The following is a 27,934-nucleotide window of genomic DNA, read 5'->3' as shown; positions in this document are numbered from 1 at the left end:
AGTATCTAGGCGCACCTTACAAGTCGCAAACGAAGCCGAGCCGTGGAAGGCGGACTGATTGGGAGGTGACATGGCGGCCCCCGAGAGGAAGCTGCCCAGGGCTGTAAGTAGCGGTCCTCCGCTCTGGAGGGAGAGAGGGCAGCAGGGGCAGCGAGAGGTTTCGCCCCGGGGCGGTGCTGCGCTACGCTGATTGGTCCGGCAGAGAAAACCTTCCCGGGCATCGTAGCTGGATGCGTTTTCAGAATATTCGATCGAATTTAAAAACTGGGTTATATAGGAGGACGGTGAATTGCGGGGATACTGCATGTAGTCCTCGACTTACGACCACAATGGAGCCCAAAAATGTCTGTTGCTAAGCCAGACATTGGTTAAGTGAGTTTTGCCCCATTTTCTGGCCAAGGTTGTTAAGTGAATCGTTGCAGGGGATCTTAATAACACGGTGGTTAAGTGAACCTGGCTTCCCCATTGACTTTGTTAGTCAGAAGGTCGCGAAAGGGGATCACATGACCCTGGGACACTGCAACCGCCGTAAATATGAGTCAGTTGCCAAGTGTCTGAATTTTGATCGCATGACCATGGAAGGAATGCTGCAATGGTCGTTAAGTGTGAAAAATGGTCATAAGTCACTTTTTTCAGTGCCGTAACTTTGAATGGTCACTCAATGAACTGAGGACTGCGTATATTTGCGTTTCTTTAGTCTGAAGACTGAGTGTGAGAACGTTACTGCCATAGTTCCAAAAAGGTGCTTTTTTCAAAAGGTAACTGGACTTTGTTTTTCCTTGAAGACTTTTTGCTTCTCATTCAAGAAGCTTCTTCAGTTCAGATGAGAAGCGAAACATCTTCAAGGAAAAATAAAGTCCAGTTGCCTTTTAGGACAACCATGACCTGGATGACTGAGAATCTCCATGGAGAATCTCCAGAATGTTTATCGCAGTGTTAAAATCATATCTATAATTCCTGTGGACCTCATCCCATATTGAACACATTCCTAATGGGGTATGCATAAGTGCACTAATGTGCCTACCACCCCTGTCACATTTTATTTTTTTAATTTGTAATTTTTGTTTGATGAATAAATAAATAATTTTATTGTGAAGTGTACATCGGCCAGGAGTAGGACAGTATGTGTTGTGCTTGAATGGAGTTTACTATATGGTAGCTCATCAATAATCTATATGCTGAGGTGATTATTAAATTCAGTAAGTGCATTTCATTTTACATGGGTTCCATATTTTAGGCTATCATAGTATCATTTCTAAGCCTAGGCAAACTTAGAGATGAATCAAAACTAAAGACGATGCATTGAAATTTTGCAAATGGCATGGCTCTTATTGCTTCACATTACAGTTCACCTCTCAATTTTTTTTTAAGTGCATTCATATGAATCATAAAACCATATCACAATTGTATAGCCAAGGTGAGCGTATTCCTCCATTTACAGTCAATTCAGCCACTGTACAGGCTCTGTCATAGCTCTCTTTTTCTGTTTATTTTATGCCAAAGTAAGTTAATGTTTCATTACATGCAGGAAATCTCCCAGCTACTTGCTTCCCAAAATATACCTTACACACAAGGGAGTAGATCTCAGAAAGCAATTAGGGTAAAGGCTCTGCCTCACCTGAATGTGATAGTTGCAATCTAAATCATAGTTCATATATTAAAATTGTGCAGTTTAATCATAATAAATCCTTCTTGAAGCTTTGTGTTAAAAGTGGGGAAAAATGTGTGCTTGTCTTGAACATTGGGGATACAATTTGCATAATTTTAGCACATCAACATTCAATCAAATGCAGAACTAAAGTGATATGAACTTATTATATACAGAACTATGTGAAATCACAGCTGCCAGTTGTTTAGCTGGGATTGGCCTTCATACCTATGGAATTCTTCCCAAGAACTTAGGATGTCGTAATGTATTAGCGTAATATATGTGTGGATCCAAACAATGTATCTTTTTGTAATGGATAGATGGAAAATTTGTGCAGATCTTTTATGCGCTGTCCAAGATTTTTTTGGTATGACATCCAGTGAACCAATAACCACTGGGACGTCCATGATTGGTTTATGCCATAATCTTTCAATTTCAATTTTCAGATTTTGATACTTTTTGATATTTTTCATTTTTTTTCTATTCTACTACACCCTAGTATTGCCACATCAATTATCCACATATTCTTCTTTTCAAACACAGTTCGATGTGATGTATGCACCAAGTCTTTATTAGTTTTTTTTTGGAATTCCCATGTAATTTTAACCTGGTCATTTTTGACTACTTTTTCAACTATTTGATCCCACCAATTTTTCATTACTGGCCCATGATCATTTTTACAGATGTTTTAGTGAATCATTTTGGCTACAGTGTTAAGTCATTTTTGATAAACAGTTTATTTTTGGTCATACAGTGTAGCTTCTTCACTGTCCTTCAGATATTACTCCAATGCTCTTTTTTCTTTTTCAATTCTCTGGTGTACATGCAACATTCCACTCCCATTTATACTCCTTGGTAAATAGAGTTTGTTAATATCGTTAAGAGCATGATTTATTTTCATTATTTTTCTGGTCTTCCTATCCAGGTGTTTTAGGTCTGCTTGAGTTCAGTCTGCTATTGCAGCAGTGCATCTATGACTGGAACTGCTCAGGTGTTAATTGCCTTGGTGGTATTTCTTCCACTGAATTTGGACTAAATTTTTTCTTCACTGTTCTGATATATTCACTATTAACCTCCTTCTTGACTTCAGTATAAAGAAGGGTGCCCAGGTATTTGGAGCAATTGTCTTCTGATGTTATTTCTATAGAGTACTTTGATTCCTTCAGTTTTCACTATTTTTCCCCTGTTGATAATGAAGGTGACACATTTATTCAGTCCAAACACCATTGCAGGATCTTGACTTTATATGTGGACAGTGTTGAGCAGTGATACTATTTCAGATGGTGTTTTCCCATCAGGGTGGATTTAAATCATGATTTAAATCACTAGTAAAAAGGCTTGATTTAAATCAACTCGATTTAAATCATAATTTTTAAAGAGCAGCTATCATCTCTGCTACTCCTTTGACCCACTGTTGACTCACCGATAGTCCCAGTGTTGCAGAATATACAGCCTCATGTTACATAACTAAGCTCCATTTCATGCTGAATAAACTAAATTATTTATGTATCTTAAATAGAAAACTATCTTACGATAGATTTTTACTCCAAAAGTTTTTTATTAAAATAAATTCGATAAAAATCAAAAAAATCCAATTTAAATTAAAAAATCATTGATTTTTATCCACCCTGTTTCCCGTGCAGCTTCAGATTGTCCATGTGAAGGAGGTGGGATAGATTGGAAGATGTTTTTGATGTTCCATAGCCATGACTTGACTTGTTCACTAGTGTTGATGGAGGAATCAGTGCAATGACGAACAGCAGTAGTGATATTGAGTCTCCTTGAAAGATTCCTCCCTTGATGTTAATGTCTCTCAGTCTATCGCCATTGACCAAAAGCTATGTCTTCCATTGTACCATTCATTTTTGCACCAAGATTCTGATGTTTCTGTTCACTCCTATTCACCCATCAACCGTATTTATAGGCATTTCATTATCCAGTCATGTTGCAGGGAATCAAATGTCTTCTTGTATTTAGTCGAAGTTGGTCTTTGAAGTTGGTCTTCCTTTTCTTACAAAGTTTTCCAAAATGATGTTGTCAGTTAGGAGCTGATATGTGCGGTTTCCTTTCAGCTCAGACCGAAAGAGCTTGTTTTCAGTTAGATGCTATTAGACTGCATCAGCTAACACACCAGTTAGCAATTTGAAAGTTGTTGGTAATCAAGTGTTTGGTCTATAGTTGCCTGATGCTTTCCTTTTTTGGAGATCATTATTATTTACTTAAATAGCTTTCTTTCCGAAGAGTCCTTACCCATGTATTATCATTTTACTTTTATTTTATTTTTTATTTCAATTTTTAAAATAGAGTTAATAGATTGCTCTCCATCAAACTGTTCAATTTAGTCAGAAAAGTAGTTTTATGGCAGTTATAGTTTTTATGTCACTTTTAACTGTAGATAACTCTTTTGTCTGATTTTGAATTTGTAACTACTAAGGCAGATAAGAAAATAACTTGTGTGCATAATTTAAAAGGCTGAAGAAACTGTCTATTTTGGTCCATCTTTGCAATCTGTTGTATGCATGGTGATAATGACCCATTAGATAATGTTTATGGCTAGTAAATGTGTTTGTCCTCATCATAAATCTATCCCAGTATCATAAACGTTGCAGATAAAATATCATTTTGATAGTTTGCCATTGTTGGTTGAAAACCTGTTCTAAAGTAAATTGCAAGAGGAAGACAATTTTTTAATCAGAGAATTAGAAAACATCCATGGCCCTTCCATGTTCTTTGTTAGTTGTCAAGGTTCCAAAACCTCCGTTAGAAACTGGTTGCCAATTTCAATTGCTGTGATATCACCCGTGTATTCAAAGTACATCAACGTGGAATAACTAATATGTCTGTTTTCTATGATCAGTTATAAACGTTAGTGATTAGAAATGCCACTTTTACCCATAAATATGCAAAGTAAGTTTGGAAAAATTATATACTTTTACAATTGCAAAAGGAATGTCTGACATTTTTGAAATCACTCTTGAAAGTTGAATTACAGAAGATGACATTGGTAGAAGGAAGAAAGCTCCTTTTCTCATAAACAAAACTGAAGTTGGATGCTAAAGTATTTGTAAGAAAGGGATATTATGCAATCCTTAAAAACACCCTATTTAATAAATCCCATATTTCCTGGCTAATTTTTTTCCCCTCGTGAACTTAAATCAGGGTTATAGGCCTTGCTAAAGAAGAACCGTAACCACTCGGGTGAAAGAGGAAATTGGAAATAAATTTTAGAATCCTGCCCTTTGGTGCCTTGTTGTCTGATGCATAGCATGGAATGGTCTTTTTTATACTTTGGTAAGTAAGGCTAAAGTATAACTTCCTCAATTATACTTTTTCTTAGAGTTTTTTTTGCTGAACAAACTTCGGTCAGTCACACAACTGTTAGGACCTTGGGATCTGAAGAAGTCATGGGTGGACTTTTTAAATTGTTCCCAATACACAGAATACATTTGGGCATGCAGTTTGTTCTGGGCAAAAATGTGAGCGATTTGAGTGGCTGCCTTGAAAGTTGTTTTATAACATTCCCTTGACTTGTGACCAATCACTTAATGACCATTTGAAGTTACCATGGTACTTACGATCCAGTTCCAAAATTCCAGTGGCCACCCCCACTCCACGATCCATTTTGAATGCTCAACCGGCCTGCATTTATGGCCATTTTCAATGTCCGCAATTAATCACAATGATCAATTTACGACATTCTCCCCCCCCCCCAAAAAAAGCCGGCATTTACTTCCGGTTTTCAGCAAAAATACCCAGAGCAAATAATGAATTCATTTAACGACTGCAGATTCACATAATGACCGTGAGGATTCGCTGCAACAATTACTGCAAAATTCACAAAATGGGGGTTGATCATGTGATGACCTACTTTAAGACCATCGTGACTTATGACCCGTCATGAATAGGTTTCCTTCTGAACATAAGTCAAGGACTACCTGTACATATTGCTTGGAGTGGGAGGCCTCATTGTAGAAACCTGCAGCCATTGCAGTGGTCCCAGATTTTTTTTTCTACCCCTCTGCTCTGGAAAAGAAGAGGAAAGAGGAGTAGAAAAACAAGTAACCCTTTGTTAGTCTACTCCAGGAGTGGGCAATTATGGCAAATTTATGGCCTGTGGACTTCAACTCCCAGAATTCCTGACCCAGGAATTCTGGGAATTGAAGTCCACAGATCATAAAGTTGTTCTAGTTGCCCACCTCGGTCTACTCTATGAGCCTTCCTCTCATTTTGATCTGAAGGGATATATGATCTCTCTGAAGAGGGAGACGTACAGGCAGTCCTCGATTTACGACCACAATTGAGCCCAACATTTCTGTTGCTAAGCAAGACAGTTATTACGTGAATTTTGCCCCATTTTACAACTTTTCACTTACAACGTTGTTAAGTGAATCACTGTTAAATTAGTAACACGGTTGTTCAGTGAACCTGGCTTCTCTGTTGACTTTGCTTGTCAAATGGTCATAAAACATGACCCCGGGACACTGGAAGCGCCATAAATATGAGTCAATTTGCCACGCGTCTGAATTTAGATCACGTGACCATGGGGATGCTGCAATGGTCATTAGTGTGAAAAATGATCATAAGTCCCTTTTTTCAGTGCTGTTGTAACTTTGAATGGTCACTGAATGAACTGTTGTAAGTCGAGAACTGCCCGTACATGCAGACAGAGATTCCTAGCCACTCCTGCTGTAAAGTTATTCTTCTTCGCTGTTTTGTACATTGAAGTTTATGATTGCAGATTATGGATTTTTGCATATCTGAGAAGAAGGATAGAGAGAAATCTTCTGATGTTTCCCGTTGTTGAGCCCAAGTCTTTGTTTATGAAGCCAGTAGCCAATTTCTTTCTTTCTTTTTTTTGTCATTTCATGTTCCCCCCCCCCCTCCCACACACACAAAATATGTTTCTGGTTATTTCAGTTTGGAAATTGCCCTTTGAAGCCAGTGTCTTATAATCCATAAATTTACCAGAATCCATGTTGTACGTTTTTTCCTCCAGATACTTGGCCATGGAGACTATGACTCTGATTTTAGCGATGATGAAACAGTGGAGAAATCTTGCCAGCAGAAAAATAGGTAACATATTGCTCTGGTAGCGTTATAATTTCTATGTGTGCATATAGCAGACTTTTCTTTTTTCAAACTTAAGTGTGAACAGAGTATCTTGTTTTGAAACAACAGTAAAAAAAAGTACTGTGCATCCATTTTGTGGCTGTTTGCCATCCTATTCCTTGTATAGGTAGTCCTTGAGTTATGATTATAATTGAGCCCAGAATTTACGTAACTGCTGTGGTTTTCGGAGTATAAGACACACTTTCCTTTTTTGGTGAGGAAAAGAAGAAAAAGAAATCTCCCTCTGCCTCTGAGCAATTTTGCCTCATTGCAGCAAACAGCCTGCTTTACTTTCATTTTCGTTTTCAGCATAGCTTGATTAGCACATCTGCTCCAGCAATTTACCTCTTTGCAGCAAGCAGCAGAGGCCCTCGCAAAACAGCTGCGAGTCGGGAGGCCGATCCAATCAACTTGTGCTAATTAGGCTGTGCTGAAGTTGAAAGGAGCTGTTTTTACTTGCTGTTTGTTTGCAAGGAGGTAACTGCTGCGAGGCAGAGGCCAAAGGGTGGGGGCCAGTGGGTGGTCTACATTTGGTGTATAAGACTCACCTTCTTATACTCCGAAAAATACGGTAAGTGGGAAATTTGTTAAGTGAGTTTTGCCCCATTTTACTGTTTTTTCTTGCCACAGTTGTTAAGTGAATCACTGCACTTGTTAAATTAATAATATGGTTGTTAAGTAAATCTGGTTTCCCCATTGACTTTGCTTGTCAGAACGTCGTGAAGGGATCCATGACCCCGAGACACTGCAACGGTCATAAATACGATTTTTCCAGCATCCAAATGTAAATTGTGTGATCATGGGAATGCTGCAATGGTCATAAAGTATGAAAAATGGTCATAAGACACCTTTTTCAGTGCCATTGTCTCTTGGAACGGACACTAAATGAACTGTTGTAAGGACTACCTGCAGTTCTGGGCTTCAGCTCGGAAGACTCAGAGCCCCACTAAAGGCTGGCTAGTGATCCCCTGCTACGTTGAGCAACAGGTGGCCCTCAAGTTACGACAGTTCATTTAGCTACAAAAGTGAATGACGGTGCTGAAAAAAGTGATTTATGATCAGTCATCACTAAACTGTTGCAGTCTAGCTTGGCAACTGGGTCACATTTACAACAGTTGCAGCCTCCAGGGGGTCATGTAATCACCACATGCAACCTTACAGCCAGCTTTTGACAAGGGGAATCAGTAGGGAAGCCGGCATGTGATGTCTCATTTAATGATCATGGAAAAAAAACTTGTAAGATCTGGTACGGTCCTGTAATGCATTGCTTAATGAGCGCATCGCTTAACAACAAATTTTGCGGTCCCAATTGTAGTCATAAGTCGAAGGTTATCTGGCCATAGATAACCTATCTTTCTAACAAGAAATCAAAGGAAGTCGAGGTTAGGAAGTTGAGGGCAAGGATACTTGCTGGAAAGAAATGAAGTGCAACTGTCGCTTATTATTTCTTCTCAACTTGTCCTGTTGAGAAGGAGGAGGAGGTTTGACTGATTACTAGCCATCAAATCCTTTTCAACTCCTAGTGACCATATAGATAGATTTTTCTGCCTGAGTGGGAAGTGACATGTGTTGCAATCCTACGCTGATTGATTGGGACTAAAGTTATAAAAAAGGTACATTCATTTATGCTGATTTTTAAAAATTCAAATAACACCAGTATTGAACATGGCATTCAGGACCATTATCTTGGTTGCTTAGAAAATAGACAAAAGGGGAAACCTATAAAAATGGTGAAACAAGAAAATCGCAAAAAAATAAAAAATGGAATCTAAACCAACTCCTCCTGGATGACCATAATATTTTCATTGTGAAAATATTATTATTATTTATTTTATTTTATTCGCCCTTCTCCTAGTGGACTCAGGGCCGTGCACAGCCAGAACTAAAACACATACCAATACAAAATTTAAAATTATTAAAAGAATTACATAACTTTGGCCCAAATTTAAAACAATTCGAATTAAAACCCATTGACAACTTAAAAGCTAAAAAACTAAAAAAGACTAAAAATGGGGGGTGGGGGGTTTCACGCCAGCCCTGCTTGATGGAAAAGAAAAGTTTTCAGGGCACGGCAAAAGACCCGGTGATCCGATATCCTTCGTATCTCCGGGGGCAAATCATTCCAGAGGGCAGGAGCTGCCACAGAGAAGGCCCTCCCCCTGGGGGTCGCCAGCTGACATTGCCTGGCTGACGGCACCCTGACGAGTCCCTCTCTGTGGGAGTGTACTGGTCGGTGGGAGGCTATCGGCGGCAGAAGGCGGTCCCTAATTATGGTTATCCAGGAGAATATTATGGTTATCAATCTTTTAAAAATATCATTAGAATTTCACTTGCCCTGAAGAGTAAAAAAAACATTCATTACAGCTATGTGGTGCTTTGGATTGAGCAACACAACATACCATTTTAATGCAATTCTTTAGAGTACCCAGTTGGTTTAAAGAGAGGCAGATAAGCACTGCATTCCTGCTCCTGTAGCACTTGCTCCTATTGGAATGATTCTTATGGGGATTTGAACATAGTGCCAGATATTTCAAGCAGTCTTCCCCAGGGGTGGGCTACTGGGGTTCGCAGGGGTTCGGGAGAACCTCTAGCTAAGATTCTGTGCAGTTTGGAGAACCCCTAAATCTCACTCCTGGCTGGTCCAGCCCAGCCCAGCCTGCCCTGCCCCTCCCAGGAGTCCCCCACGTGGCCTGCCCTGCCCCTCCCAGGAGTCCCCACGTGGCCTGTTTTGGATGCAGGTAAGTACAGGGTGTGTGCGGAGGCTAGGGAAGTGCGAAAAACGGGCCTACCGGAAATTTGGGAAGGTCTCTGGAGCCTGGGGAGGCCATTTTCGCCCTCCCGGAGGTTTGAGGAAAGCCTTCGGAGCCTGGGGAGGGCAAAAAGCCCCCCCCCACCATGGTGCATGAGGCCAACTAGGCCACACCCACCATGGCCACGTTCACCCAGCAACTGGGCAGAGAACCCCTTGCTAAAATTTTTGAAGCCCACCCCTGGTCTTCCCAACCTAATTCCTTCCATTTGCACATGAACGGACTACATGAAATAAACAAGCTTGCTGTAATCTAGAGATTGACATCTAGAAGTTCTAGGATCAGATCTCACTATTTGAAGAACAACAATTGGCCTCTCAGTTGCTAATCAAGAAAGAAAAAAGCAAATAGCCATTATACTGAGATTTTCTGACTAGGATATTTAAGTCTTGATTCTGATCAATTCATGTGTACCCACTGTTGCTGTAATTGAGTCTGTCCACTTTGCTGCTTTTTGTCTTCTTCCCTTCCCTTCCATCTTTCCCAGCATTATTATTATTATATTTTTAAATTAAATTTCTATACCACCCTTCTCCCGAAGGACTCAGGGTGGTGTACAGCCAGAAATAAAACCATGACAATAGAAAAATTAAAAACAAGTTAAAACAATTAAATCAATTGGCCGAAAATTCTAATAAAACAACCCATTAAAAATAGTAAAAATATTATTATTTAGGCCAGCATTTAATTATTATTTTTTATTAATAATATTATTATTATTATTAATTAGAGCCTTCTCCAGAGAGCTAGGTCTTTGCATAATGCAGAGGTGGGAAACTATGGCCCCTTTATGACTTGTGGACTTCAACTCCCAGAATTCTTGAGCCAGCATGGCTGGGTCAGGAATTCTGGGATTTGAAGTCCACAAGTCATAAAAGGGCCATAGTTCCCCATCCCTGGCATAATGGGTTTGAAATATGATCATTTGAATCTGGTCATTTGTGTTTTATGTGGGAACTATGGGTTGATTTGTTCAGTGATCCAAAAGGGTCAATAATCTTCCTATCTGATTTTTCAGAGTCCAATTGTTGCTTTCACAGAGTGCCAGGGAAAAACCAGAGTCTATACAATTTTGTTCTTTGTAGGTATATGAACCCCGGCATCTGAATATGTGTTCCAAGGAAGCTATGATTCTAGTTACCATTCTTGATTCTAGTTATTATCCGAGTATTTTACAATTACTATATGTAATGGTACATAGTTTTCAAAAGAGAGATTTTAAAAATTATGGTAAATGCAATATCTAAGAAATTCCTTTTTCTTCTCCTTTCTCCCTGCCAACCAGCGAAGATGCAATTCTCAAAAAACCCTTCCAGAAGGAGAAGCAGGACAAGGTGGCCCACAGACAGGTGGCAATGGATGAGTGGGACAGGTACTTCATCACACTAGTGTAACATTGTCAGAATCGCATTAAACATCCAAATTACTGGAATAACATTTTCCTTTTTCTAGGGAAGAAGCCAGAAATAGACGGTTCCATTTAATAGCAATGGATGCCGTATCCTTTGATATTTTAATTAAAAGCAAAAATATACTCTAATATTAAAAAAAAACCTGTGACTGAACACTCTCAAGTTTTTTTTTTTTTTGCATACGGTTTTATTTTTGTCTCTGTGGTTTTCTTCAAGTATGTTTTAAATTATATTTCTTAAGGCAGAGTTCAAGCATGAACAATTTCTGGTTATCTTGATTTTGTGGGAAGGGAGGAAAAACAGGATATCTGGTTAGATTGGTGTTTCTTTTTAAATGAAAAGAAAATAGTAAGAAAACTGAACTGGCGGACACTAAAATTACATTAGAAAATTGTCAAAGATCAGTCTGGAAGATTAATAGGATGCATTTTCATAGCTATGACTTCAATATTTCAAAATATGAAAATGTAATTTAATAAGGAGAAAACTGTCTTCTCTTTGCTATTCACGTATACACAGATACGTTTATTTAATTATATATCTTAGATGTTCCTTCTCTTTCCTGTACAGTCACAGGGCTATGTTTTCCAAATGTTAATTAAGATGAGCAATTAAAAGAAGGCAAAGAATTGTAACTATGGTTCCTCCATTTCTGAAGCTAACAGTAATACTTACACTGTATGAGCTATGATTAATGTCTATGTATCTCTGTGTGTATGTATTCAAATATATAACAACTGCAGCACTATAAAATGCACGTTTATATAATTCTGCAGTGTTTCAGTTTTGATTTAGAATAAATTATTCAAGACACTCAATGTAAATACAGCACCGGTCAGCAACTCTTTAAAGCAGTTGTGGGGGTTTTCCAGGTCTCACAACTACTGCAGGTATCCTTCAGTTTTGATAGAGGTTGTTGTTGTAATAACTGTGTGTAACTTATCATTTCATAATAATCATCATTTTAGAACCTTTCTCTCTTACACCTTGTATTATAGAAATGTTTTGGGGTTAGTTTTTATGAATTGATCTTAAGATGAAGTTGTTACTAGGCAGTCATTAAAAAGAAGCATTAATTTTCTTAATTCTGTTAGTATGCAAGACATAAGAAGTTTGTAAATGATTACATTTTATACTATGGTGGTAAGAAAGAAGACTTCAGACGTTCAGGGTAAGTACCGTCTTATTTATAGAACTTTATTTCTAAAAGATAGAAAGGCTGAAATCATTAATAATTGAAGACAAAAAGAATCAAAATTTATTTGGCATACGTAAATATTTATAAGATTAAATTATATATGAGTAATTGTTGGATAATTAAAGATTACTTCCTTATTATATTTTACTTATCTTGTTCATGCTGAATAAGTTGATGATAAAAAGTACAGTAAATTCCTATGTAAATAAATGCACACTTTTCCTATCTGGATATTATAGTTTCTATAAGAGGTAGTAATGCTTCAACTAATCCTCAGCAGAGCATTCTATCATATATTTAAGAATTAACTGCAAAATAAGAATTCTTTTAATTATGCCAATTGTGTAATTAGGAACTAAAAATAGAAAGCTACTGGTATATATAAATAGAATATTGTTGAATTGGATTCTGTGTTTTGAATTAAAAAGCACACTTCAACTGTATTATCTAGATTAAATGTGGTGGATAGTATTTCTGCACAAACATTATATTTACTAAAATCAACATTGCTAAGTTATAAAAGAATCTGAGTACAGTTACTGTATCTTGCCATTTTTTTTCTGAATCTAGAGAAAATCTGAGAAGCAGTTTGATGCAGTGCAAGGGAGTCTCAGAGATGTGGTTTTTTTGATAAAGAGCTCCTTTTTAGGAAAAAAAATGATGTGCTAAAGAATCTGACAAAAAGAATGAACAGCTTTTATTACTGATTTTAATTAAAAACAACTCTTTTGATCATTAGCCCCACTTATTTTTTGTTTTAACAGAGAAAACGATAAAACTGACCTTGATGTTATAAGGGAGAACCACAGGTTTTTGTGGAGAGAAGAGGATGAAGTTGATATGAGCTGGTAACTTCAGTTTTTCTTTATTTCTCTGTCGGGGCAAACCAATTCGCACAACCTCTTTGATCTGGCCCAAGGACAGCCCATTAACCCCTACTGTCTGCTTGTCTCCCCCTGTATCTCAGTATCCCGTGACAGGCGAAGGGTGGCTTAAAATGTGGTCATTTAGAAGTGGTGTGTGTTTCCTTATGTCCTACCTCAGAGTTGTCAAACTCAAGGCCTGGGGGCCGGATCCAGCCCGTGGGCTGCTTAGATCTGGCCTGTGAGGCTGCCCTGGAAACAGGGAAGGTTTTGCTGGCAGAGGGTTTCAGGAGGCCATTGCAGCTGAAAACAGCTCGGGAGACCATTTTCACTGGCAGAGTGCTCGGGCCACCCCTTACACAAGTGACATCAAGCTGGCCACACCCACCCTGGCCATGCCCACTCCGTCCCCCTGAGGTCAAACACAACCCTGATGCAGCCCTCAATGAAATCGAGTTTGACATCCCTGTCCTACCTCATATGCTCTGTGCAGATGATGTAGGGACCGCTGGTGTGCATTGGGGAAGCAGTCTGAAATGAAATTTCTGTGTGTTGGCTGAAATGATCGATGCCAGCAGTCTTGTGACTCCGGTTGGTTCTCCCGATTTCCTTCGGGATTACTTCCTTCAGACTAATCCCTGACCTCTTTGCTCACCTTCTCAGTCTTCTTTTGGCTGTAAAGCAGATCAGATTAAATCAACTCAAATCTTATTATGGTTATAGACCAGCCTAAAGGCAGATCAGTGTTTCTGCTTTCTGCAGATACTTTTTTTTTTTTTTAAATGGGTTGGTAAACTGAAGTCTCTAGGCCCTCAAAATTGATTAATTTCATTCCAGGTTAAGATATGTAATTGAAAGGATGCTAACTGAGCTTCTGTGGCCTGACTGGCAGGCATTCCTTTCCCAGTACTGCTGCTCCCACAGGGAAAGCTTTAGCTTCTTGTCTCTTCTCGTCACCCTATGTTCTAGGGTATTTTACAGATTCTCCTAACCAGTGGTGAAATTCAATTTTTTTTACTAACGGTTCTGTGGGTGTGCCTTGGTGGGCGTGGTGTGTCTTGGTGGGCGTGGCAGGGGAAGGATACTGCAAAATCTCCATTCCCACCCCACTCCAGGGGAAGGATACTGCAAAATCCCCATTCCTTCCTCACTCCACGGGAAGGATATTAGAAAATCTCCATTCCCACCCCACTCTGGGGCCAGCCAGAGGTGGTATTTGCTGGTTCTCTGAACTACTCAAAATTTAGGCTGCCGGTTCTCCAAACTGCTCAAAATTTCTGCTACTCATTCTCTAGAACCTGTCAGAACCTGCTGGATTTCACCCCTGCTCCTAACTAAGTCTTACCTTTGTCAAGCTCCTAATGTTCAGCAGCCCTTAAACAATGCCTACATTTCATCTGCGCAAATCCCAGTGGCCCCTAGGTGGCAGTCAAGAGATATTTAAAAGAAACCTGGTTGCAGTCTACAGTCAACCAGCTGACCCATAATTTCAAGGAAGTAGAAAAATAAAAAAAAATAATGGGTCAGTGTTCAAAGTTCAAGGCCTTTATTGTCGTTGTACATCACGTATACAACAAAATTGGTTTAGCCTCTACTGGTGCAGTCCATACAAGAATACAAGACAACATTAATAATCTAAAGAATAATCCTTATACAAGTAATTAGGAGAGAAAAAAAACTAGTCATACATTTCCATATGTACATCATATTCTGTGCAACAGGAAAGAAAAAAAATTGCAGTGCATTGAGTAGCCATAATATTATGTGGGCCAGATAGAGGAGGCCTTTTATATATTGAATGACCTAGGATGGGACTGGAGTTTTGCCAATGGAAACAGAAGTCATGGCTCTTAGGATGTTGCCTGTTAAAACTGTTTATGTAGCAATATAGCACAGACCCATTCCAGGCATATGGGGAAAAAAAGCATGGATGAATCTGTCTTCATCCCTAAGGCAGGAAAGACTGAAACTGAGTCTCTCCCAGTGACTAGCCTAATAATGCTTTAACCACTACACCATGGCTCCCCAACCTCAGGCCATGGCCCACTACCAGGCTACGGCTTGTTCAGTACTGTGCTGCGGAAGTGAGCATGCACGAAGCTCCATGTGCCTGCTGCTTGCACAAATGGAGCTGCATGCACGCATTCCCCCGCCGCTTATGGGGAATCATCCCTTCTCCTCCCCCCCCCCCAACGCCAATCTGCAAAGCCAGAAAGATTGGGGAACACTGCACTAAACTATATTGCCTTTTGTTTTCCCCCCAAAAGATAGCGTCAGACATTTAGGAAGTGTGAAATAAAACACTCTGTAGCAAAGCATGCTCATGATAAAAGTAAAGTAATAAGCAAGCTACTTCAACAATAAATGCCAACCATTTTTAAAATTTTCTGTTGCAACTAATACTTACTGGCAAAATAAACTTGTTAGCGTTTCTGTCTATCCAGTGTTAAAAGCGGAATACCTCTTTTTGTCTGTTTGTATTTTTTCTTCTGTTCAATCAATCATTCTATCTTTTAGGGAGAAGAGGTTGAGTAAGAAATACTATGATAAATTATTCAAAGAATACTGTATAGCAGATCTGAGAAACTACAAAGAGAACAAGGTAATTTTTAAGTTCTGGCCAAAGGTTTTGAAGATAATTTTAGTTCTTTAGCAAATTGTTTCAGGGAATGGGACAATATAGAGGGTTGTTGTACAAAAGCATCATTGTTTATGGCCAGTGCATGAGAGTCACATATTTGAGGATACTTAACTTATATCTTGCTTTTAGAGATTTTGTTTAGGTAACAAAGCAATGTTGATCTATTTGTTCCCAATGGCTGTTGCAGAACCATAGCAAATGTTTGAGGCAGCTACTATGATAATGAGTAGGTACTATGCTTGGAACTGGCAAACTCATGCTTTCTTTGGATGAACATCTATGGAGCCAACCATGTAGCAGAAAATTCTGTTTCCAAAAGTGGTTCCACAGATTCCTTGTGGTTGTCCTTAAGAAAAGTCACAATGCCATAGTTCTCGCTCACAGATGGTCTGCAGCAGTTAAGATTCAGTGAGATTGGCAAATAATGGGCAAAAGGCATTAGCATTAGTTTGATCCAGCACATTTCTTAAATACAAAACCAGAGAGGAGAATGACATGACTGCATTCCTCTCTTTCATCCTCTTGAAATCAATATATAGAGACTTAAAATTAGCCTTTGGCACAGATGAAAACAGATATAGCCCTGGCTATGAATTTAAATGGTTACAATGCTTCTTAGCAGTTGATCGTTTTCGGAAAACCATTCCAGTGTGATGGATGATTAAAAGGAAATATAGCTGAATGGCCAGCCTGTTGAATCTAAGTCGATATACAGGTAGTCCTCAGTTGATGGTGCTCATTCAATGACCATTCAAAATTACAATGGCATGAACAAGTAGTACTTACGACCGTTCCTTGAAATGCTGGCTGTCATAGAACTCGCACAGCCACCTGATCTCTTCATACTGATGCTTTACATTGACTATCCAAAATTCAGCTGATTAAAAAAAAGCCTAATAAAAGACATGAATAACTTTTTAAAAGCCTACTATAAAGCACAACTGTTATATGTGTTATATTCATTTTTTATTTCTCATACCTCATTCCTAAATCAACCTATGGAATCACGTGACATTCATTTTCATAATTGATCATTGCTGTTCATTGCTTACTCTAATAAAAAAAATAGTCTTCTAGATATAGAGCAGTGGTGAACCTTTTCCCCACTGAGTGCCGAAAAGGGAGTGTGTGCGCGGGTGGCACCAAGTGCTAAAAAGGGAGCACTTCGCGCGCCCGCTTGTCTGGGCTGCGAGCAGGAAGAAGAGCCAATCAGCTAGCCGGCGCGCATGCTCACACTGGAAAATGGAAGACCAGCTCTTCCGGTTTCTGGCACTGTTGCACGCACAATGGCTAGCTGATCGTCATGTGCGCCAGAAACCCGGAAGAGGAATGAGCAATGCCACGCACTTCGGGCATGCGTGCCATAGGTTCACCATCACGGATATGGAGGCTACTTTTTCCTTCAGTGAATCACATTTCCGTGTGCTTGCTGAATTTGTAAAAGCAAAATGCTAACTCTATTTGTAAAATCTTTCCAACAGTTTGGATTTAGATGGAGACACGAGCAAGAAGTTGTGTCAGGAAAAGGCAAGTTTTCTTCTTGTTCCTTATTGAGCCTTGGAGTCTAACTTAGATGAGCAGAATTCTGTTATGGAATGGGTTTTTCTCACCTATCACTGCAGCCTCTTCAGGCTCCCAAAATCTGATGCTTTGAAGGTGAAGAACTGCAGGTAAAGATGGGTTCCATCTTATGTTTGTTGGCCCTTCCTAACATCAGGTGTTGATCTAGCATCTTCGCAGACTTTTACAAAAGTCTTTTACAAAAGTTTTTTACAAAAGTTTTACAAAAACCTATTTCTAGTTTACCAGTTATAGCGTTGATTTCAGGCCCCATTGTTGTTAATTGTACAGTAGCCGTCTTACATACCATAATTTAGTCATATAATAATTGATTCTTACTGTTTTGTAAATTGTTATTTTAATGACCTTAGGCTTGCTAAGATTGCTATAGTCATCAAACATCATTGTTATAGAGCAATAATATAGTTTACCACTAAGAGGCATAAGCATGCAAGATTGTTGTGAGATGCAGTTGTAGGTTTTCTTGAATGTATTATTGGAGTTTCTTTGTGTGTGTGTGTGTGTCTATTAGGATATATATACATCCCCACCCTGTGTGTGTGTGTATATAAAGACCTCTAATTTATAATTATTCGTTTAGTAATCATTTGAAGTTATAACAGCACTGAAAAAAGTGACTTATGAGCATTTTCACACTTTTTCACACTTACGACTGTTGCAGCATCCCCATGGTCATGTGATCAAAATTTGGGTACTTGGCTACTAGCATTTATGATAGTTGCAGTGTCCCAGGATCATATGATCACCTTTTGAGACCTTCTGGTGAGCAAAGTCAATGGGAAGGCAGATTCACTTAACCGTATTACTGACTTAACAAGTTAGTAGTGATTCACTTAACAACTGTGACAAGAAAGGCTGTTAAATGGGACAAAACTCACTTAACAACTGTCTTGCCTGTAATGTAAATGGTTATATTAATATTACAATATGATATGCCTCTATTACGATTTGAACTATTTGCCATCATTTACATTAAGCAGCACTTTCCAAGATGATAACATCTATCATTTGATGTAAATGTAATGAATATAGGAACGTTTAGTCCAATTTTTACTATTGTGGCTTTAAAATACGAACTAAAATATCCCTTTGGTTAATTAAATGTCAAAGCAGAAAGCAAGTCTAAGAAGGGACCTGTGCTTTACAAGACCTTTGCTGTTTTGCAATAAGGGGCAATAGCACTTAGACTTATATACCGCTTCACAGTACTTTACAGCCCTTTACAGAGTCAGCCTATTGCCCCCAACATCTGGCTCCTCATTTTACCGACCTTGGAAGGATGGAAGTCTGAGTCAACCTTGAGCCTGGTGAGATTCGAACTGTCAAATTACAGGCAGCCAGCAGTCAGCAGAAGTAGCCTGCAGTACTGCATTCTAACCACTGCGTCACCACGGCTCTTACGTCAAGAAGTTCCAAAGGCAACTAGAGAAACTGTGGGGTAGGGAATGTTCCCTAAAATACAAGGATAATGCGAATTCAACTGTTACAGGCAGAAATGATTGAAAGCAGACAGGAGTAGTGGTGATTTGGAATGAAAAGCTGTTTCTTTTGAAGTTGTTGCTGTTGTTGGCTGCTTTGCAGGAAGATTGAGACACCACAGTAAAGTAAATGACAAGGTCCAGCTTTCCATTTTCTTGTCTTTGTTTGCAAGGACCTTTTGGAAGGCATTTGAATGAACATCAGAACCAGAAAGTTTTTTCACCTCAAGCCACAGTAGATGAGGGTCCATTTCAGGTTGAGCACCTAAAAGATCTCGGGCCATGCTTTTAATCACACATCTTTACTTAGAACAAGGGCTGTCCAACCTTGGCAACTTTAAGACCGGTGGACTTCAACTCCCAGAATTCCCCAGCCAACCATGCTGACTGGGGAATTCTAGGAGTTGAAGTCCACTGGTCTTAAACCAAGGTTGGACATCCGTGACTTAGATTATTTCTCTATTACCACATCCAGCTGATTGAGAAGCACTGATCTGGATCATAGTCATAAGTGCCTGTTCCTGCAGATAGAATGTTAAGTTATTATTTTGTGTATGTTTTAATATGCTAATTTCTGATAAACTACATTGTAAGCTACATTGTATTCATGGCAATTATGTTTCTCTAAGCAAATAATTATGGAGAATTTAAGAGTGCTTCCAGACAAGACTTATTTTGTATAAAATATCCCATCTCACAGAAATTCCAACAACCTTAGAACAACAGATAAAAATGTGTTAAGGTGAAAAAGTTAAATGAATTGACAATGTATTTTTATTTATAGTGCTGGAAGCTATCCAGAAACACCTGTGAAACAGGCTCATCCCCATTTTTTATAACTAACTGTAAATAATATAAAGCCTTTTATTTCTAATTCTTTTTTCTTTCCCCATTTATGCAAAATACCAAAGAGATCAGACTAAAGTGTATGCATATGAGTGTATCAATGTTAGTTTTTTCTCTGTTATTAATGCTTTGTAGCATTTAATAAATACAATATCCTTAAATAATATCCTTAAATATAATACCCTTAAAATTTGAGCAAGTTATTTACTTGTAAATATTGCATCATGTACAAATTCTTACGATCTTGTTAATTTAATGTTCTGATCAATTTCTCTCCAGGGCAATTTTCTTGTGGAAGCAAACATTGTGATGAAAAAGAAGGCTTAAAGAGCTGGGAGGTGAATTTTGGTTATGTTGAACATGGGCAAAAGAAAAACGCACTTGTTAAATTAAGTAAGTCTGTCACGTAGTCAATATTTATCTCCTTTTCAATGGATCTTAAATGTGTAGAAAAATAACATTAGGAATTTTAAAAATGTAGGTGAAGGGAAATTTAACGACAACATATCCAAAAGAAAGTACAGTTAGGTCCACTTATAATCTATGATAGATTGACAGGTAATTTCTGGTGCATCAGTTGCACTCCCCATGTGGCTCAAACTGCTACTCTTTCCTGATCTGTAGGAGAATGAAGGACATCAGGAAGGTTAATTAGCCAGCTGACTTTCAGCCATCACACAATTCAAGCAGATACACAACCATTCTGACCAAAGGTGATTTAAGAATCTTGATTCCATGTTATAAATTAGCATTAGGGAATATTTTTTCTCCTATAGAGATTTGCATTGTTTAATTCAATTTATTGATTTATTTCAATTTGAGTTATTTAGTTAGCCCATAGAAATGCAAAGTGAAATTTTACATATGGCAATCCCAAAGTATAAAAATAACATTTATATATGTTTATGTGTGCCTTCAAGTCAGGGTTACTACTACATTCATATCGAGAGCACCAAAGTGCTTCTGGGTTGAAAGGATTGAATGTGACATCACCATTGCCCAGGGACGCAGTTGGGCTCCTTTGATGGCCCCAATAAATGCCCACCAAAGTGGTATCCATCTATCTAGTCGCAGTTGCCCTCTACTTGCAGTTGCCCACTTTCAAATGGCTGGGTCAACAGCTGGAGCATGTGAGGGAGCTCACCTCAACCATGAGGCAGTAACTGGGTCTTGAACGTGAGCCTGTTGATCGTCAGCCCAACATCCTAGCCTAATGAGCTGCCATGCTCCAATAAGTCAATGTTGACTCCTGACAACACCCTGGACAAGCCAGTGCAGTTTTCTTGACCAGCTTAGTGGAAGTGGTTTGCCCTTCTCTGCTTCCTAGGGCTGAATGAGAGAGACTGGCCCAATGTCACTCAGCTGGCTTTGTGTCCAAGGCAGGACTAAAACTTGGTTTCCTGGTTTCTATGTCAGTGCTGTTAACTACTATTAGTATACTGACTAGGCTCTCAAAATCATATTAATTTTTAATTATGTATGCATTTAATGATAGTTATTGGTATCCCTCCTATTTCCAATCTATGTGTGTGTCTCTGTGTGTGCATATAAATAAAATATGTTATTCTTTTTTTTTAAAGGACTCTGTCCAGAATGCTCTTTCAAATTAAATTTTCATCACAGGTAATGCATCTTTCAATGAATATTATTATGGTTTGTCACACAGTCAACCAGATGTTTAAACTAGATTTGGCATTTTGATCTATCAACTGCTTCCCAAGGACCTGGGATAAGGGGATGTTGTTGTTTGATGATATTAAAGGAATTGTTTCAGGTTGCAAGTAAAGCTGCCTATTGCAATTGACTAATAGCGATTTCATCAGTGCCGATGTTTACAAATGATTCTCCTGATGTTTTAGGATTGCACCCAAGGCATCTATTACTTATTATTTTGTACACAAAAATGTGAACTCACAGCTGCCAGTTCTTTAGCTAGTGTTGGCCTTCTTATGCATTGTGTATGTTGTACTATATCAGTGCAGTATATAATGCAGTATATAAAACAGCATGAACTTTTGTAGTTGACAAACAGAAATTCTGTCAATGCCCAGATTTTCTAATTGCCATCCAAGCTTTTCGGTAGGACACCCAGTGTGTCAATAACCATTGGGACCACCACTGCTGATTTATGCCATAATCTTTAACATTTGGTTTTTAGATCTTGATATTATTTTTATATATACAACAATGTGAAATCACACCTATCAAATTTTTAGCCAATCTTGGCCTTCATGTGCATAGGCGCCTGAGCCTGAGTGGCGTAGGAGGCTAATGTCTCCTACTAAGGCAGCATTTAACATCCAGCTGTCTGCAATTACTGCGAGTTCAATTCTCACCAGGCTCAAGGTCGACTCAGCCTTCCATCCTTTCTAAGTTGGGTAAAATGAGGACCCAGTTTGTGGGGGCAATAAGCTGACTTTGTATAAATATACAAAAGTATGAAGGCTATTGCTTAACGCATTGTAAGCTGGCCCTGAGTCTCCGGAGAAGGACGGCATATAAAAATAAATTAAAAAATAAAAAATAAAATAAAATTTAGTCCTTTACAAGAACCTAGGATAATGTAATGTATCGGCATAGTATATGAACAGTTCCCAGCTGCCTGGCCTTTTGTTATTATTACTGTTACCATTTACTATTTAAATTTTATTTCCAGATATGTTTGATTACCACTTTAATAATCCTAGCTAGTATGAGTAAAAGGAGTGTACTTTAACATAGTTGTAAAACCATCCGCCACACTCATGAGTTCATCAAAGCCTGGCACTCCACAAGCGATTCCATCAACAGACACAATGACCTGCAACCAGCCTATGAACCCCTCAGAATCCAAATCAACTTCCCAGCCAATCAGAGACAGCATCGACCCTCAACCAACCCACGCAACTTCCCCCCCCACCAGCTTTTCACCTCCCAATGTCCTTGACCTGATGTAACCTTCCTATCACAAGATCCATCACAAGATTCTTACTGATGACTCATACCTGACTCATCACAAGACCCTCACTTGACACACCCACACCTGAAGCCCTTATAACCAGCAGAACAGTGGCATCCACTAAACTCCGCTGAAGATGTTACTTAGCCTGGTAACGAAACGTTCAGAAACCAACCCACAAACTTCACCGTCACAGTTGTAAAACGCCACATTAGCTAAGCCTTTGTCGAGTCCAAGGAACCAAGAACAACACGAAGAGTTACTTCAGAATAGTTTCTTTATTGTTGCTTGTCTACAGAAATCATGCCAGACTAAAGAGCTTAGGTGCATAACGATTAGATACACCCTGTAAACTGCTGCGGGAGTCCTCCGTCCTCTTCCTGCCTCCCAGACATCCCCAGTGTCTTTGTCTCTTGGCCCTCTGAGCTCCTTCCTCCTCTGACTGTGGCCCGTTTTCTACCACATCCTGTTTCGTATTGCCAACCTATCTATTATTGCTGCATAATTTAAGGAAAACTAGTAGAGAACTTAACCTGAAAGATAAGCAGAGCCTTTATTTCTATTGCCTTATTACTTGATTGGTAACATCATTATAATTCATTCATCCATTCATGTTTTAAGAAGCAAATTAGTATCTTTAATACCAATTTATCAGAGAAACTGTGTGTAGGTAGCCGTTGCTTGCTCATGAAATAGAAATAACACAAGTGCATAAGCTTGCCTGTATGTGTATAATCTCTAATTGTATAAGGACAATAATCTTTGTGGTTAGTAAGTAGTCTTTTTTTTCAACATAGTATCAGATTGATAGATACCAGGGCCCTGTTTCCTCCCCAAAAGACTAAGTGCTAGCATTTCCAGACATTTTTGAGGTTAAAATTCAGTAAATTCTGCTTTAGAATCAACGTGGCACATATCAGTTCAATTGAAATCAGATACTTTTTGAAAGAAAGATTGGATTACATTTATCTTTAATACAAGCAGAGAAAAGTGTATATTCCTTATTCTAATTTTGTGCAGGCTAGAAACAAAATTTGGACAGTTTAAAAAATTCATATTTAAATTATCATCTAGAGAAGGTTGATTTATTATATACAAATATGTATTAAAACTATTATATAACCCATTTTAATACATTTTTTAAGCTGGATGGACATGTTATTTATTTCTTATAAAGGAAAAGGGAGGTCAAACCAGGAAAGAAGCAAGACAGCAAAGAACAAAGCTCGGAAATTTTAAAGGGTAAAAAGTCAAGAGCATCTTCACCACACAGGCACAAGGCAAAGAAAAAAAAGACCCATGAAGGTAAAAAGAAAATTTCAAGATTTAAGATTACCTTTAGGCTCACAATTAACTAAATAACAGGTGCAATTTACATTTTATAAAATAGGGATATCTGACTCTGAGGTTACAATTTAAATTTAGATATAGGACAATACAGATAGTCCTTGACTTACAACTGGTTGCTTAATGACCATTCAGAGTTATGATGAACTTCAAAAGAGCTACTTACGACCCATCCTCAGAGTTATGACTGCTGCCTTCCCCCTCCCCCCATTACGTGATCGCGTTTCAAGCACTTGGAAACCAGCTCACATTTACAAGTAAAAAACTCCCATTGGATATGCTGGATTTGCTTAACAACTGCGTATTCGCTTAACAACCATGATGACTTGCTTTTTGACCATAATAGAAACAGTTGTAAAATCAAATCCACTTATGCGGTACCTCAATTTATGACCACAATGATTTATGAAACTCTGGGTTCTATTGTTATCATCAATTGAGGAGCACTTGATGGAACGCAAATGTAAAGTAATTATTTCTGAAATGTTTTTTAGGTCCAGCATCTTTGGAAGAATCGAACAAAACTGATGAAGGTTAGTAGTAAAAAAATTGTAGGAAATCATTTCTGTTCAGTAAAGAAACTTGTAGAATCATCTAAATATGCAAAGCAGGAAAAAAAGGAGCTAATCTGGAGAAAAACATCATAGAAGGAAGAAATGTATTGCTATAGAACCGTGATGGCACGTGTGCCAGAGGTGGCACGGAGAGCCGTCTCTGTGGGCATGTGCACCCTTGCCAGCTGCTCTTCCAGGTTCCGTCACGCCAGCTGGTCTTTGCGTGAAGACCAGCTGGCCGGCGTGCATGCGCGCACCGGAACCCAGAAGAGAGCAGTTGGCAATGGTGCGCATGCGCAACAGACCAGTTGGCTGGTGCTCATGCACATGACAACCCCGAAGAGTAGCTGGCCGCTGCACGCATGTGCACTGTCCAGCTGCTTTCTTCCAGGTTCCGGTGTTCCGGTGCATGTATGTGCACTCCAGTTTTGGCACTCAGTACCAAAAAGGTTAACTGTCACTGCTATAGAATGTAATTAGGAGGCAGACTGATTTCTGAGATCCATTTATCAAGGTTTCAGCTTGAATACCTTAAAATACAGTCCCTTTTGCTATATAACAAACACCTGAAATGAAAATGACTTTCTAAAGCAGATGGTTACCTGAAATGCGGACCTGTTAAGTAAATAAAAGGCTGATATATATTAAAGTTACACATTATTTGGAGACGAGGACACAAATATATGTTTAAACTTGTATTCGTTTTAATGAAATCAGTTGTGTCCAGAAAATCTTACCTGAAGACTTACCTTTATTATAAAGAGCTAGTTTGGTCAAAAGAAGTATGAGATATATCATTCAAAATGTGGTAAAGCCACAACACTACAATATTAAACTGTGGGTCTGTACATGGGTGCTAGCCTTACTTCCTAGTGCCTATATGGTGTGTCCCAGTGGTGAAATCTAAAATTTGTTACTACCAGTTCTGTGGGCATAGCTTCGTGGGGGGGTTAATGTGACTGGGTAGGCGTGGGCAATTCTTTTTTCTTTTAAAACCATTTTTTCTACAACCTCTTTGGCAAAGAGGTTGTAAAAAATGCTTTCAAAAGGCTCTGACGATCCCAGCTGACTTGCCTGATCGGCAGAGGCTTTTTTTCTTTTAAAAGCCTCTGCCGATCAGGCAACTCAGCTTGGATCGTCAGAGGCTTTTAAAAGAAAAAAAGCCTCTGCCGATCCCTTTGATGATCCCAGCTGAGCCGTGCGATCATCAGAGGCTTTTTTTTTTTTTACTTTTAAAAGCATTTTTTCGGCTGAAGAGGTTGTAGAAAAAATGCTTTTAAAAATTAAAAGAAAAAGCCTCTGATGATTGTGTGGCTCAGTTGGGCATGGAAGGGGGGGGGCAGGAATTTTTGCTACCGGTTCTCCGAACCACCCGCCTCCATTGCTACTGGATCAGGTGATCCGGTCCGAACCAGGAGCATTTCACCCCTAGTGTGTCCCTGCAGTTTTCTTGGCAACATTTACAGAAGTGGTTTACTGTTACCTCCTTCCTGAGGTTGAGAGGATGTAACTGGCCCAGCTGGCTTTGTGCTAGATGAGGGACTCATAGTCTGCGTTTATAACCGTTTACCACTACACCAACCCCTTTTTAATATAGGACAAAAAAAAGGGGGTGTATCTATGAACATGTTTTTTATATCCCCAATTTGTCATTGCTAAAAATGATAACTCCAATGGATAGTGATCAGGAATATCTGCTTAACTAAATTATGTATGAATTATTCCCCATTTTATTTTTATGCTTTTAAAAAAAATGTGTTAAAGAAGTCTAGCTCAAAACATGAAAATGCTCTGAGTGATGTAGGAGGCTAATGCCTCCTACTAAGGCAGCATTTAACATCCAGCTGCCTGCAATTACTGCAAGTTCAATTCTCACCAGGCTCAAGGTCGACTCAGCCTTCCATCCTTTCTAAGGTGGGTAAAATGAGGACCCAGATTGTGGGGGCAATAAGCTGACTTTGTATAAATATACAAAAGTATGAAGGCTATTGCTTAACGCATTGTAAGCCGCCCTGAGTCTCCGGAGAAGGGCGGCATATAAAAATAAATTAAAAAAAAAAAAAAAATTTAAACATTGTTGTCTTGTTTAACAGACTCAGATGGTGATGATCAGGAAGATGGTCCCTCTGAGGCAGATTTCTGGAGGGGTCCACCACAGGATGCAGAAGAAAAAACAAGGTCTGTCCTGTGACCCTCCTTAAACTTTATCTAAACAGAAATTTTAATTAAGAAGCAAAAGCATTGTTTTTTATTTTTATAGACACACACAGACATGTAGGTACTGTATCCATACAGTCTCTCTCTCTCTCCCCCCCCCCTCTCTCCCTCCCTCCCTCCCACCCTCTCTCTCCCTCTCTCTCAGAAGTAAAAATATGAGATAAATACATATGTACTTGAATAATTGCTTTAGATAATTATATATAGAATTTTAACTATTTATAGCTAAACTGATCCATTATACCCTTTTCTTTTGTTGCATTCTTTCACCTAAAAAAACACTATGCGTTTTCTTTACTTTGATAACACACATATTTTTATCTTTGTGATTTTTTGCTATTTCTCGGTCATTATTTTAAAAGCAATAATTTTTTTTAAAAAAATTAGTAAGCTTGTCTAAGATGATTACATTTCAGAGAAAAACTACTTTTGAAGGAAGATAGGCACTTAGCTTGAGAATGTACAAAATAAAGAGCTCTGGTGGCTCAGCAGACTAATTAACCTCCACTTACATCTGCTGCCTGCAATTACTGCAAGTTCAAATCTCACCAGGCTCAAGGTTGACTCAGCCTTCCATCCTTTCTAAGGTAGGTAAAATGAGGACCCAGTTTGTGCGGGCAATAAGCTGACTTTGTATAAATATACAAAAGTATGAAGGCTATTGCTTAACGCATTGTAAGTCACCCTGAGTCTCCGGAGAAGGGCAGCATATAAATCAATTAAAAAAAAAAAAACCGAGCCTTATAGCCACTTATATAGATTATGTATTATTATAATTATGTAATATTATAATTATGTATTATTCATTGTATATAGAAGATTGGATGGGTTAGTTTTTTATTCTCAGTTTGATCTGTGCTAGGATTCCTTTATTTCGTTCTCCACAATTCTAGAAAACTCAAAAGAACAAAAACTTCTTCCTTGCTAGTTAATCTCCAGAGCAGGGATTGCTTTTGCTCATGAATATACTTACTTACTTACTTACTTACTTACTTACTTACTTACTTACTTACTTAAAGCTTGAGTTGCCTAGTCAGATAAATATTGTCAGCACACCCTTGATGGTATATCTGTAAAATGTGGAACCTTTGCTGTAAAGCATTCCCTGCACGTATAAAACAATATAGTCTTGTTCTGATTCAATAACTCATGTTACGTATTTCCTTTATTTTATAGGGAGGAAGAATTTGACGAATACTTTCAAGACTTGTTTCTCTGAAATGAGATCTCCAAATCTGAAACTTGTTTCTTCATACTCCTCAAAATCTGTAAATAAAAAGCAGTTTTTCACA

General features: G+C 38.6%; 1 protein-coding gene across 1 annotated transcript; it reads left to right on the top strand.

Annotated features, from left to right (window-relative positions):
* The first annotated feature begins 9 nt into the window (after nt 1-9).
* Nucleotides 10-27,934, top strand: LOC139318019 (protein FRA10AC1). Its single transcript, XM_070945254.1, has 14 exons — nt 10-103; nt 6,645-6,721; nt 10,853-10,939; nt 11,020-11,065; nt 12,074-12,150; nt 12,942-13,025; nt 15,558-15,642; nt 17,163-17,208; nt 19,866-19,979; nt 21,167-21,209; nt 23,702-23,829; nt 24,366-24,404; nt 26,519-26,603; nt 27,819-27,934. Exons 1-14 carry the CDS (start codon nt 71-73, stop codon nt 27,859-27,861), a joined length of 987 nt encoding a protein of 328 aa, XP_070801355.1. The 5' UTR covers nt 10-70; the 3' UTR covers nt 27,862-27,934.

The sequence above is a fragment of the Pituophis catenifer genome, unplaced genomic scaffold (genome assembly GCF_029215685.1).
Source record: "Pituophis catenifer annectens isolate HBS135680 unplaced genomic scaffold, rPitCat1.0.hap2 SCAF_6, whole genome shotgun sequence".
Classification (NCBI taxonomy): domain Eukaryota; kingdom Metazoa; phylum Chordata; class Lepidosauria; order Squamata; family Colubridae; genus Pituophis; species Pituophis catenifer.
The sequence above is the reverse complement of the archived record's forward strand: the minus strand, read 5'-3'. Positions and strand labels throughout refer to the sequence as shown.

What these genes read in the sequence shown, in the direction of transcription:
- LOC139318019 (XM_070945254.1), top strand. Translation starts at nt 71, where the DNA reads ATGGCGGCCCCCGAGAGGAAGCTGCCCAGGGCT. An exon ending in ATTTAATAGCAATGGATGCC is followed by an intron (nt 11,066 to 12,073) that starts GTATCCTTTGAT and finishes TAATTCTGTTAG; the next exon opens with TATGCAAGACATAAGAAGTT. An exon ending in AGAAGTTGTGTCAGGAAAAG is followed by an intron (nt 17,209 to 19,865) that starts GCAAGTTTTCTT and finishes ATTTCTCTCCAG; the next exon opens with GGCAATTTTCTTGTGGAAGC.